This window comes from Leptonychotes weddellii, unplaced genomic scaffold (assembly GCF_054177405.1).
Source record: "Leptonychotes weddellii isolate Sample4059 unplaced genomic scaffold, ASM5417740v2 HiC_scaffold_2104, whole genome shotgun sequence".
Classification (NCBI taxonomy): Eukaryota; Metazoa; Chordata; class Mammalia; order Carnivora; family Phocidae; genus Leptonychotes; species Leptonychotes weddellii.
The window spans coordinates 1,767-13,704 of NW_027797699.1; the positions used below are offsets into that span (position 1 = coordinate 1,767).

At 62.6% G+C, this 11,938-nt stretch overlaps 2 protein-coding genes across 3 annotated transcripts; one reads left to right on the plus strand and one right to left on the minus strand.

Moving 5' to 3' along the window:
- The first annotated feature begins 239 nt into the window (after positions 1 to 239).
- On the plus strand, positions 240 to 3,988 carry FOXH1 (forkhead box H1). Its single transcript, XM_006746291.3, has 3 exons — positions 240 to 2,628; positions 2,957 to 3,061; positions 3,150 to 3,988. Exons 1-3 carry the CDS (start codon positions 2,455 to 2,457, stop codon positions 3,951 to 3,953), a joined length of 1,083 nt encoding a protein of 360 aa, XP_006746354.1. The 5' UTR covers positions 240 to 2,454; the 3' UTR covers positions 3,954 to 3,988.
- Positions 3,989 to 4,082: 94 nt separating this feature from the next.
- KIFC2 (kinesin family member C2) lies at positions 4,083 to 11,685 on the minus strand. 2 transcript variants are annotated; one of them, XM_031017004.2, is made up of 18 exons: positions 11,255 to 11,684; positions 10,940 to 11,018; positions 10,605 to 10,765; positions 10,346 to 10,484; positions 10,057 to 10,181; positions 9,908 to 9,973; positions 9,691 to 9,819; positions 9,194 to 9,271; positions 8,963 to 9,077; positions 8,776 to 8,885; positions 8,254 to 8,362; positions 8,008 to 8,165; positions 6,148 to 6,252; positions 5,945 to 6,066; positions 5,729 to 5,852; positions 5,477 to 5,606; positions 5,120 to 5,376; positions 4,083 to 5,030 (listed from the first exon to the last, which is right to left on the minus strand). In XM_031017004.2, the coding sequence occupies exons 1-18, from the start codon at positions 11,351 to 11,353 to the stop codon at positions 4,776 to 4,778; spliced, it is 2,361 nt and encodes a 786-aa protein (XP_030872864.1). In that variant the 5' UTR covers positions 11,354 to 11,684; the 3' UTR covers positions 4,083 to 4,775. The 2 variants fall into 2 exon arrangements, with proteins under 2 accessions (XP_030872864.1, XP_081666382.1); XM_081810256.1 differs by lacking the exons at positions 8,776 to 8,885; positions 8,963 to 9,077 and having other exon boundaries at positions 11,255 to 11,685.
- Between the last annotated feature and the right edge of the window lie 253 nt (positions 11,686 to 11,938).

The window sequence follows — 11,938 nt, forward strand, 5'->3', positions numbered from 1 at the left end:
CGCCTCACCTTCCGCCTCGCGCACAGCGCCGCAGCGCAGCCGCTCAGATGCGGGCCACCGCTCCGTCGGCCCCGCGTTCCTCTGGGCGCCGCGGGGGCGGGCCCCGCGCCCGGCTCTCGCCATGGCAACGCTACACTTCCGGCCCGCGCGGCCCAAAGCCGGAAGCCGCGGCGCCCCACGGAAGCCCGGGGGCGGGGCCGATCGGCCAGGGGGCGGGGCCTTCCCCGAGAGCACGGCTGCCCGCGGTGCTGTGTGAGCGTCTCGGTGGCCGCGGCGTCCGCGGCGCGGACGAGGCGGGAGGGGCGGGCAGTCAAAAGGCTTTCGGGAGGGTGGCCATCTATGTGTGCTGGGCTTCTAAAGAACAGTCGGAGTTCAGCGGACAAAGCAGAGTCATCACGGACGGAGGGGAAAGCATACCTAAGTGGAAGGACCCGGTGCCTTGGGGCCATGGGAAGGAACCGAGGTGGCGGTTTAGGAGGGCGGGGGAGAGTGGTCACATAGGAATAGTGCGGACTCAAGGAGCCTCGAACGTCAAACCAGGCGAGGGAGGACCCGTGGAGGGGACGTGGTGGCTGAAGACTTGGAGGGAAGGCCCTCTTTGCTAATGGAGTGGGGTTAGGAGGCCGTAGACAGTGAGAGCACGGGGAGGCACGAGGACCCCGTCAACCAGAGCTCCGGGAACGGAAAGGGGTGACAGAGGAGTTCCGAGGAATCCACGGGACGTCTGAGAGTGGAGGGGGCAGTGTGGTACTCCGCATTACCTCATCCATTCCCGCCCCCACACTTTCTGCCCCAGTGCACCTCCCGCACTCATGCCTTCCCTCAGCGCCTTCACGCCGGTTGGCTACCTAGTGTATGCTGTGGATTTTAAACCATTTAAGAGTATAATGTTGGGGGAGGAGGCTACCCAAGAAAAGTTGAATCCTTGGAGTAGAGTGATATAAAGTGTGCTCCTGTGGTTTCCCTTGGGTCTAGGGGCCTTGATTCCAGCACCAGCCACTGCTGGTGTCCTGGGCCCAATACCCCCTTGGGCAAACTTGCTGGTGAGGGGCAGGGCTGGGCTTTGGGTCATGGTACAGACCATAGGCCTTGACTAACTCAAAGGCCTTGACAGATCAGATGGCCAGAGAGAAGGTGAGGGGACAGAATAGGGTCTGGGAATTGAGAGGACCAGTGAGTCTCAGGGCACCTGCCAGAGGCATTTTTCTGGGACCACACATCTGGGGCAGGTCCTGTGCCTGCTAAAACCCTCAGACACTATAGCCAGGCCTGAGCAGGGGGTTCTGGCCCCTCAGGCGTCCCCAGCCTGAGCCTCCACTCACTTTCCTAGAGTGCCTCTCCTCCATTCAGGCCAACCCCCACCTGCCTGGGGAATATCTCCTTCTACCTAGACTAATCCTCAGGGCCCTGTGGCTGCCTGGGAAGCCTTCCTGCATACTCACACGACACACCTGTGCTCTCACTCCTGTCCAGGGTGAAACCAGGTGGTCCTTGCATGCTCCCCTGGGCAGGAACTATGACCCATGAAGCTGTATCCTCAAGGCCTGGCCCCAAGAGATGTCCAGTAAACCCCTCCAGCTAAGAGACCTCTTCCTCCACACACACAAACACCCAGGAGCACTGCCCAAGTGCCCCAGAAGAACAAGGGGCATCCTCCTGGGTAGCAACCTTCAGAGCTTTGGACTCAGTGGACCAAAAGAGAAGGGAGGCAACTCTGCCTCCAGAGAGTCCTGTGGGGCCAAGGAGGTCCAGCTCACCTAGAGCCAGTGAGGTGCACAATGAATAACGAGAGCTGGTCAGCTCCCACTGTTAACAGGCACCAGGGAGGGGAGGAAAGTGGCCTCCAACGCCTTTGGAATCCACTGGGGCCCTGCAGCAGCCCCTGGGAGAATTCCTTGAATTAACTGTGTCCCTATTTTGTTCCTGAAGTTTCCTCCAGGAAGCCCTCTGACCACCATCTAGGTCCGGAAGCTGCTCAGCCTTGAACTCTGGGCAGGCCCCACCCATTCTTGGCAGGTCAACTTTGGGTAAATCAACTCCCTCAGCTATTAAATGGAAGCCTGAAGCCCAGCCCAGACAGGATAAAATAACCATAGGTCACAGGCCCCTTCCAAAGGCTTTTCCTTCCAGCTTGTAGGGGGTGCTGAAGGCAGCCCAGGGGTGAGGAATGAGGCCTGGGTGGCCGCCTGCAGCCCCCACTGGAATCCTCCCTGCCCCTCCCTTCCAGATTAACTGAAACCTGCTAATTGTGGCAGTCCTCTGCACGCTCCCCTCCCCCACCGCCGATTCCTCCCTCCCTTTGCCTCCCCTCCCCTCCCCCTTCCATCCGAATGATAAAGGGTCTGGCCCGCCAGGCCCGCCGGCCTCAGGCCCCCAGCCTTGCCTCAGCGCACAGCCCCATTGCCTTGCCTCCACGGGGCCAGACCCCTGCCCACGGTGCGTGCCTCCCCCTGCATGGGACCCTGCAGCAACCCACACCTGGGGCTTCCTGGGTCGGAGTCGTCCTCCCAGCCCCCCAAGAGGAGGAAGAAGAGATACCTGCGCCATGACAAGCCCCCCTACACCTACTTGGCCATGATTGCCTTGGTGATCCAGGCCGCACCCTCCCGCAGGCTGAAGCTGGCCCAGGTGAGAGGGACCCCCATTTTCCCTCACACTCGGTAATCGGACCTTTCGCCAGACCTGTCCCCCACCTACTCCTAGGCTCAGACTCCGGCTTCCATCCCCACCTGGCCCTACCCAGCTGAGCCAGTGGGGCTAGTCCAGGCCTGGGCACCAGGGGCAAGAGCCGAGGTGCTCAGGCAGGAACCTTCCCTCGGGGCTTTTTTTTCGCTCGGGCGCAGAGGTGTTCTTTGGGGGGGGGGGGCGACGCCCCTCAGCCCGGCTGTGGGGGAGGGGCGGCGCTGCTCCCCTCTGCGTCCCGGCTCACAGTGCCGCGCCGGGTCGGTGGTTTCAGATCATCCGTCAGGTCCAGGCCGCGTTCCCCTTCTTCAAGGAAGACTACGAGGGCTGGAAGGATTCCATCCGCCACAACCTCTCCTCCAACCGATGCTTCCGCAAGGTGGGGTAGGGCGAGGGTCGGAGCTGGGGCGGAAATCCCGAGTGTCTGGGGTCGGACGGCCCCACCCAAGCCTCCCCACCCCCTCCAGGTGCCTAAAGATCCAGCGAAGCCCCAGGCCAAGGGCAACTTCTGGGCAGTCGACGTGAGCCTGATACCGGCCGAGGCGCTGCGGCTGCAGAACACGGCCCTGTGCCGGCGCTGGCAGAGCGGGGGCGAGCGGGGAGCCTTCGCCAAGGACCTGGGCCCCTACGTGTTGCATGGCTGGCCCTACCGGCCGCCCAGTCCCCAGCCACCGCCCAGTGAGGGCTTCAGCATAAAGTCTTTGTTAGGGGACCCCAGGGAGGGGGCACCACGAAGCAGCCCAGGTCCAGCAGTCTCTGGGCACAGTGGGGAGAAGGTGATGCCCACTCCACCCTTGCCCTCCGAGAGGCCTCTGTGGCCCCTCTGCCCCCTTCCCGGGCCCAGGAGAGCAGATGCGGAGACTTCCCAGGGCGGAACCAGCAGGCCCTCACCCCTCTCCCCTGAGCACAGAGCCTGGCCCCTCCACTTACTGCAGGGTTCTCCAGATCCCGGAGGACTGTCCGGTGGGAGTCACAGGGCCTCACTTTGGGGGCAGCTGCCCACCTCTTACTTGCCCATCTACACTCCCAATGTGGTAATGCCCTTAGCTCCACTACCACCCACATCCTGTCCCCAGTGCCCACCTTCAACCAGCTCAGCCTACTGGGGGGTGGCCCCTGAAACTCATGGCCCCCCAGGGCTGCTCTGGGATCTAGATGCCCTCTTCCAGGGGGTGCCACCCAACAAGAGCATCTATGATGTGTGGGTTAGCCACTCCCGAGATCCAGCTGCCTCCACCCCAGGCTGGCTACTCTCCTGGTACAGCCTGTGAGGCTCCCAGGGCAGGGGCACTTTCCTCTCCTATCCCTTGCTGCCACCACTGGCTTGTTAGGGAACGAAGGCCAAGAGGTCCCAGAGGTGTCTGTGGCCACGGCAGCCTTGAAACACCAGGCACCAGCGGTGCTGAGAATCCACGATGTTTATTGGACTACCCCACAAAGGGCTGTGGTCTAGCTAGGCACCACCCTGGCCCTGATGGTCAGTCATGCCTCTCCTACCCCCAGAGGCAAGACTGGAAAGAGTGGGGGCTTTCCTTGCAGCAGCCCCTTCCTGATTCCACTTTCTCTGTCGGTCTATCCTTCTTTCCATCCATCCATCCATCACCATGTGTCACTTCCCCTCCCTGGCTCCGGGCTGGGGGAGGGAGAACCTAAATGGTGGCTCCAGCCTTAAGTCCTGTCCTCCCTCATGTGCCTGGGAATGAGGTAGCAGCACCTTTTTGGGGAAAGGAAATCGAAATTCTGCTTGGTTTTGGTGGTGGTAGTGGGGAAGATAACAGTAAAGGAGTAGACAACATTTTAATGCCGAGTCTGATTTTTGGTGATGGGGTGGTGATTGAGAAAACCACTTGGCGGGGTCTACCTCCCACAGTTCTGGCATCCCCTGCTGTGTGCTGCGATAACAGCAAATGGTGATAAGGAGGGAGCTGAGGGCCTGGGGGAGGGAGAGGCAATCATGTCCCTACGCTAAATACTCATGGGGCAAGGGAACCAATTCTGGGCTGGGGGGGGGGGGCAGTGGGCCCCCAGAGGTCAAGGAGGTTGTGAGGGTGTAAGAGCTCTGCTGCCTCCGCCCGCAGAGGCGCGACTCCAGACTACAAGGGCATGTTCTTTTGGGTCCCAAGGGCCGAGCTGGAGTCGCTCTCTGGGCCGGGACTTGGAGGGCTGCCGGGGGACGGCGTGGGAGTGCAGGGGGTCCCGGTGAGTGGTGTGTCGGTGCTGAGGGAAGAGGGCGTCCCAGAGCGCGGGGCCCTGCAGCGCCGGGCTGGCCCCAGCTCCACTTGGCCCACTCGCTCGGCGAACTTCAGCGAGCACACGGTCTCGCCCAGATCCTCGGGCCGCGTGGAAATCTGCGGGGAAGCGGCGCAGGTGGGCGGGCCCTGAGCGGGCGGCGCCTGGCTTGCAAACCACCCCGTGCCTGCCGCAGCCCGAGGCCCACCTGCAGCAGCAGAACCGCGGTGGCGCCAGGTCCCAGCGCAGGCTGCAGAAGGCGCGTGAGCTGCGAATCGCGGAAGGGCACGTGTGGCCGGCGGGCCCGCAGCGCGGCCATCACGCCCCCCAGGGCCAGCAGCGAGCGATTGATAGTCCGGGCCTCCCGCAGACGCTGGGCGCCGTCTCGGTCTCCCCGCGACGTACTGGCCGCCCCCGCCTTCCAGGCACGCTCGGATCCGGCCAGGTCCACCAGGTGCAGGGTGCCTGCAGGGGCGAGCAAGCCCGACGTGGAGGGAGCCCTGGTCTCGAGTGCTGCGAGCTCTCCCCCCCCCCACCCACGGGGCTGAGGTGCGCGCCTCGGTACCCGCAGTGCCTGGCCCGCGAGGTGGGGACGCCGTGCGTAGTGTCAGCGTGACCAAGGCATGCGACCGAGAGCTGTGCCGATTCTTGCTGGTGGCGGCGGTGGCCCGGTTGCTCCTCCCCAGGCTCAGCATCTGGAGGGCGGAGCAATAGGACCTACCTGCTGCAGGGTCTGCGTCCCTAGGTGGGAGCACAGACGGTGCCTTGGAGAGCTCCTGGGAGGGGGAGGGGCTGCGTTGCCGCTGGGCAGCCTTACCTGGTGCAGGGTCTCCAGGTTGGGCACATCCCAGTAGGTGAGGCCAGCCACCTGAATGCCCCCCTGGCCTGCTGGGCCCTGCCTCACGGCCAGGCGCTCCGGAGGCCCTGGGGCAAGGAGGTCCCTGGTGAGAAAGGGAAGGGCTTGGTTTCTGAGGTTCCCCTGGTAACTGGAAGAGCACAGGGTGAGGACAAGGTGCTGTAGCATAGCCCTGACCTGACAGCCTCATTGTAGATCTCCACCATGCTGAGAGTCACACGGTGTTGCCCTCCGGTCCCCATCTCCTGGAACAGTGACTGCAGTGCCCTAGGAGCTATGCCAGGGTCCTCAGGTGGGCCCTGGGGACGGGGTGGGGTGCCACACCAGACTCACATCCCAGCCCCTGGCCCCAGGAGCCACCCCAGGTCTCCCCTTCCCACCTCCATACTGTAGGTCTTCCCCGTGCCCGTCTGACCATAGGTGAAAATGCAGACACTGTAGCCTCGGAGGCAGGACAACACAGCTGGCTCCAGCTCCCGGAAGACCTAGGGTCGGAGGGGGGGAAGGGTCCTAAGTCCCAGGACCCGGGACACAGTGCGAATGAAGCTTGATTCCCCGGGGAGGGCGGCTCTAGGAGGGCACAGTGGAAAGGAGGATCTCCCAACAAATTGAGCAGGCTCCCTGGAGGAGACATTTGCAAGAATTTGCCAGGCAGAGGAGGGAAGGGATGTGCCAGAAAGGAAGAGCAAGCAACAAGGAGCGCTGGAATTCTGAGGACCACCTGGGAGGCCCAGGGGCGCAGCAGCCGAGAGCCCAGATGCTGGGCTTGGCTGCCAGATTCAGACCCCAGGTGTGATGGCAAGCAAAGCATCTATGGTCCTTCTGGGTTAAGGTTTCCCTCTGTGAGTGGACGACTACAGTGCCACCTGTCGTAAGGGTTCAAGGGGAGCATGTACAAGAGGACTAGAGCAGCACCGGGCACACAAAGGATGAGCCCAGAAGGGCTGCACAAGTGAGCAGCCCTCGGGGGCTCATCAAGATCACTGGAACCCTGGCCTGTGAGGGTCCAGAGAGGCGGCTGAGGAGGAGATGGCGCTGGGACTTATATCCTGTGCGCAACTGGACCCCAGCAGCAGCCTTTTGAGCATTGACATGGCCAGCTTTTGTGGCCAGAAAGTGGCTGCCAACAGAGGAGCCTGTGAGTTCTACTTAACGTGTTCCCTGCCAGCAATGAGGGCAGAATCAGAATTGCCCGTGAGGTCACAAGGTTCCATGACTGGAAGGAAGCACTGAGGGTGACTGATGGGGGATTGTGGAGCCCTTGCATGGATGGGGAACACAGGTGAGCAGGCTCAGTGAAAGATGCCTTTGGCTCCTTCATTCAGACACACTGAATTGGAGGGCCCTGTCAGAGGACTGCCCGGAAGGCAGCAGATGGGGGGGCCTGCACAGGGCTGAAGTTTGGGATGCAGGCTGAGACCAGGGGAAGTGTATGAGACAGAGAGAAGTGAAAAACAGCTGTGGTACTCCAGGAAGTGGGGGAGGGAGCCCTGGACACCTGCCAGGCACTCCTCACACTGTGTCCCTGTGAGGCCAACACAGGTCAGAATCTCTGCTAGGCGTCTCCCTTACTCCATCGCCTCTATTTCCTGAGCTTTGGAAGTTCTAATGCCAAAGTCTATGTGGACAGCGACAGGGAGCATATATGAAGCAAGGTGGGGAGCTGGGCCTGGCAAGAAAGGGGAGAAGGGAAGGAGAGCGGGATCTGTAGTGGGCTCTCAGGAGAGCACTGAGGCTGGAAACCACCCACTCGCCCTTGCGCCCGACTGCCTCCTTGGCCACAAGGCATGGAGGGGCGCCTGCCCTCACAGCCAGCCCACTCCACCAAGGCTGAAAGAGTAAGCAGCCAGCAAGCCCGGAGGAAGGTGGTTATAGCACTGTCCCCACCCTAGCCACGCTCTGCAGCCAGCTCTCTGAGCAGTGGCTATCATCTCAGACAAGTTCATTTTCCTTAGTTTCCTGGTAAAAAAGTTAGTTTTTAAAATATTAACCTTTCCGTTAAACCAGAAGGCTTATTTCCACTAGAACTGCAGAGCTTGGTGAAAGAATGTAAAGGGAAAATTCTGGAAAGAAAGGAGGTGCCCAGCTAGGCTGTCATTCCTGCCTCCCAGAACCTCCTGCTCCCTTCCCTTCTCTGGAGTTCAGCCACCGGGAAGGCAGATGAAGGGGAACCCAGAGCCTCTTCTGACTCGGGGGCAGTATGAGGGAAGGACAACACAGGCGCGAGGGCAGACCATCACCTCCTCCTGGCTGGCCTCTGGAGAGAAGACCCAGTCCAGGCGGAAGCGACGCTGGCGCCCTCGATAGCAGGTGGTGACCGTGCCACTGGGCCCAGGCTCCGAGCTCACCAGGCTGGAGAGTGTCCCTGGCCTCAGCCGACACAGCACACGGATATTTCCTGGAATGGAGATCACATCAGTGGGCTGCCTCCCGGGCCCTAAAGCATGGGGAGGCCCCACTTCCTCCACTTTCCAAGCCTGCCATACCCTTGAGCTCCAGCAGCCGCCCTGGGCATCCAGTTGGGGGCCCCTGCTGCTCCTCAGGGAGCTGAGTCCCAGCCCCGCCAGCTGACAGCGCCCCCAGGGCCCAGGACACCTGGTGGAATAGGGATGTGAGGAAGTGGGTGTGGTCGAGGAGCTTGAGGGGGGGGGGGCTGCTGAGGATATAACTTTCAGTGGCTTTGGGCCCCTAGGGCATCATTTGTGGGCCCAGGATGGAGACCCAGAACCTGAGGAGAATCAGGGAAAAAGACATCTGTCTCCTCCGGGGTTGGCAATCCTGTGAGGGGTTTACTGTCACCCCAGTTTGCACCGACAAAAATGAGACCCAGAAATGAGATCACACCTAGGGTGTATGAGATCACAAGCTGTTCTGATTCCAGAGCCTACCACCTCCGTTACAGCAGACAGCTCCCCGGGGTGGAAAGAAAAAACAAGGGTTCCCCACAGAAGAACAGTGACCAGGCTGCCCAGAGACCATGTTCTGGAGAGGGGGCAGATGGTCCTGACCTGACCCCGGGCCTCACTGAGCGAACACTGACAGCTCTGGGTAAATGTGCTGACCAGTCCTCGGAGGTCCCCACAGCCCTGACGCAGGCTGGCCATCCGTGCCCGAAGTCCTGGCAGGGAGAGTTTGTTGTGAGGGAGAGCCCTGACCCCATGGCCTTCCCGTGAGCCCTCTGGTCCCAGCCCTTACCTGCCAGCCGCCCATGCATCTGCTGCAGTTCCCTTCTACAGTTCTGCTCAGTGTCCTGCTGGAGCTGCCGAAGGGCCCCCCGAAGGCCCTGCAGCTGCACCTCCTGCACCCCCAGCTGTCCCACCCAACCCCACCCTTGTCACTGAGGAAACAGGGCACTTACCAGGCCCTGCCTCAGATACCCTGCCTCCCAGTGCCCCAGCCTTCCCGGCCCCTGGGCTCAGTGCCCACCTGGACTTGAAGTGCTTCTGTGGTGTCCTGGGCTTCCTGAAGCCGGCTCTGGAGCTCCACCAATGCCTCTGCCTCCTCCTGCAGGAAGGGTGGGAGCCAGGTCAGCTGTGGAGCCAGGAGCGAACTAAAGGAGGGGCATGCCAGCAGCCCCATTGGGCTGGATGGGGACATCAAGTTGAGAGGGGCAGGCACAGCTCGTCATGAATCCACGTCTCCCAACTTTATACAGGACTCCTTTCCCCAAGTCCCTCTGCTCTTCTAGGGTCAGTCACTTGGAAAGCCACAGGACAGGACAGGGCAGAGATGTTCTCCCATGAGCATTGGTCTCCTTGCAAAGACCATCCCAGGGCCTGTCCACCCCCCTCCCTCCCCATCCCGGGCTCTGGTCCTGAAAGGTCAGAGAGGGTTCCAGCAGCATTAGATCCTGGGCAGTGTTGCAGGTAGCCAGGTGTTCAGGAGCACCAGACTGCAGGAGAGGTAGCAGCCAAGGAGGATACCTGGGGGGCCCTGGTGGAGGGGCCAGGGCCCCAGTGTAGCAGGAGGTCTCGAGTGAGGCTCAGGCTCTGCTTCAGAGCCTCATTCTCCAGGGTTAGATGCTGAACCCTTTTCTCTGAGTCTGTTGCCCCCTGGTGGAGAGAGAAGCCCTCAAGACTCACCTGAAAGTTGGGGCCACCTCTCTTGTCACCCTCCTGGAGCCCCACCCCGCAACCTTACCACTCCCAGGCGCAGCCGGCCCAGCTCCTCCTCCTGCAGTTCTAGTTGCTGCTTCAGCTCCTCTAGCTGGGAAGGAGGGAGGGGCACAGGGTGAAGCATCTCCTTCCAATCCCTCCACCCCAGTCCCTGTTGCCTTCTGGACCCCTTACCTGTCCAAGGATGAGCTGCTCCAGCCGCTGCCAAGCCCTCTGGTCCTCCTCCAACTGCGGAGGGTTCTGCCCTTGGGCCTCATCCCTTGGTGAAAGGGAAGGGCTCTCTTCTTGAGATGGGGATCCTGGGGTGGGGTGGACCAGTTAAGACTGATGAGGCCCCTAACCTGAAGGAGAGGACACCTCGGCAACAAGGCTGGGCATGGGACCCCGAACTGCAGGCCACTCAGTTTCTGTGGGCTTCACTCCTTCCACACACTCCCTTTACAATTCACTACTCCTTACGCACCAGCAGGAGTGGGGCACTGCCCCTCCGAGGCTGGCTGAGTCCCCTGGGACAGGGCCTGCCTTCCCCTGGGGCTCCGAATCCATGCCAGGAGGGCCAAGAGCTGACCAGTCACCGTCAACAGTGGGGGGACATCGCTCGGCTGTAAAGGACATAGAAGAACCAGAATAGAGGAGACGGAGGTGATGACACGCACGGGGAGACCAAAAGGACTGTGGAGAGAGTATGGATCAGCTGGAGAAGGACCCTCAACCCCGCTCACCTTGGTCAGGTCAGGAGGATTCCCGAAGCTCTCTTCCGCCCCCAGCTGGACGGAGAGGAACTCAGCAAGACGCACGAGAGCCTCTTCCAGGGAGACCTCGGTAGGGCGGCCTTCGGCTCCCTCTTCCGGCCCATCCTCAGATTCGGAGCAGCCAGTGAGGCCTGGTAGCGGGAAAGCGAGGCTTGTGGCTCACGTGTCGGAGGCCTGGCCAACAGAAGGCACCTCCTGGGCCCCTCCCTCCCAGAGAGGTCACGGGCACCCCTTCCTCTCTCGGACGGCGGGGTTCCCTCCTGGCCCCGGGGACGCAGCGCTCCCGGCTCACCGACAGCACTTACCGACCAGGCCTGTCAGCTCGGTCCACAGCTCTGCCGGGGGCTGGTCGGGGCGGCGGCGACCGCGCTGGCAACCCGCACTCTGGGGAGAGAGCAGCGGGACCTCTGAGGGTTCAGTAAGCAGCCTGGGGGGCCCCCTCCCTCCGAGACCCGGGCCAAGGGAGTTGAGGTCTCCGCTTCCAACAGCACAACAGAGGCGGGGTCCTCCGCACCGCCCCCCACCCCAGCGTCAGCGCCCTGGGAATGTGCGCTGCGCGGGCCCGCAAAACCCGCTCTCAGGAAGGGGGGCGCCGGACGTGCTGCGCCCGCTCTGCTCACCTGGGCGGGGTCCCCGGGGTCGCCGGCCGCCGCAGCCCCGCCATCCCTACGAAACAGGCTGTAGAAGATGTAGATGAGCAGCGAGTAGAAGGCGTACATGGGAGCGCGGGGCGGCAGAGGGCCCCGCTTCGCGCCGCCCCGCGTCCCAGCGCCCAGACTCCGCGCCCGCGCGCTGCAAAACCGGTGCGCATGCTCGGGGAGGCCGCCCCCACGGCCCCGCTCCCGCGGGTGGGGGCCGCGCGCCCGAGGAAAGGGGGTGCCAGGAACAGGAGCCCCCGGGGCCACACCCGGACACCTGCCCCGCGCCTCCCATCCCTACTTCACTGAGACCCCAGGCTGAGAACGCCCACGGCCTCCACGCACCACCTCCTCGGAATCCTTCCCAGCCTTCCGCGGAGGACCCTATCGCCCTCGCCCCTTAAAGCCCACAGCTGGTAGGAGGCCAAGCTCCCATCCCCACATTACCCCTCCCCTCCTAGCCCCGACCAGTCCCACCCAGACCCCTCCTCCCCTCTCAGCCCTGCCCAGACCCCATCACAGCCCCGCCCCCTGCAACAGCCCCTCCCCTCTCAGCCCCGCCCAGACCCCTTCAGAGCACCGCCCAGCAACCCCTCCCATCACAGCCCCGCCCAGTCCCGCGGCCTCTAACAACCCCTTCCCTCCCAGCTACTACCAGACACCCCC

Excerpts from the sequence above, each read along its gene's own strand:
- FOXH1 (XM_006746291.3), top strand. The coding sequence starts at position 2,455 with ATGGGACCCTGCAGCAACCCACACCTGGGGCTTCCTGGGTCGGAGTCG. Across the intron at positions 2,629-2,956 it reads GCAGGCTGAAGCTGGCCCAG|ATCATCCGTCAGGTCCAGGC; the intron begins GTGAGAGGGACC and ends CGGTGGTTTCAG. Across the intron at positions 3,062-3,149 it reads CCAACCGATGCTTCCGCAAG|GTGCCTAAAGATCCAGCGAA; the intron begins GTGGGGTAGGGC and ends CACCCCCTCCAG.
- KIFC2 (XM_031017004.2), bottom strand. The coding sequence starts at position 11,353 with ATGTACGCCTTCTACTCGCTGCTCATCTACATCTTCTACAGCCTGTTT. Across the intron at positions 10,182-10,345 it reads GCAGTGCCCCACTCCTGCTG|GATCCCCATCTCAAGAAGAG; the intron begins GTGCGTAAGGAG and ends ACCCCACCCCAG. Across the intron at positions 5,377-5,476 it reads TCGCGGGCCAGGCACTGCGG|GCACCCTGCACCTGGTGGAC; the intron begins GTACCGAGGCGC and ends TCGCCCCTGCAG.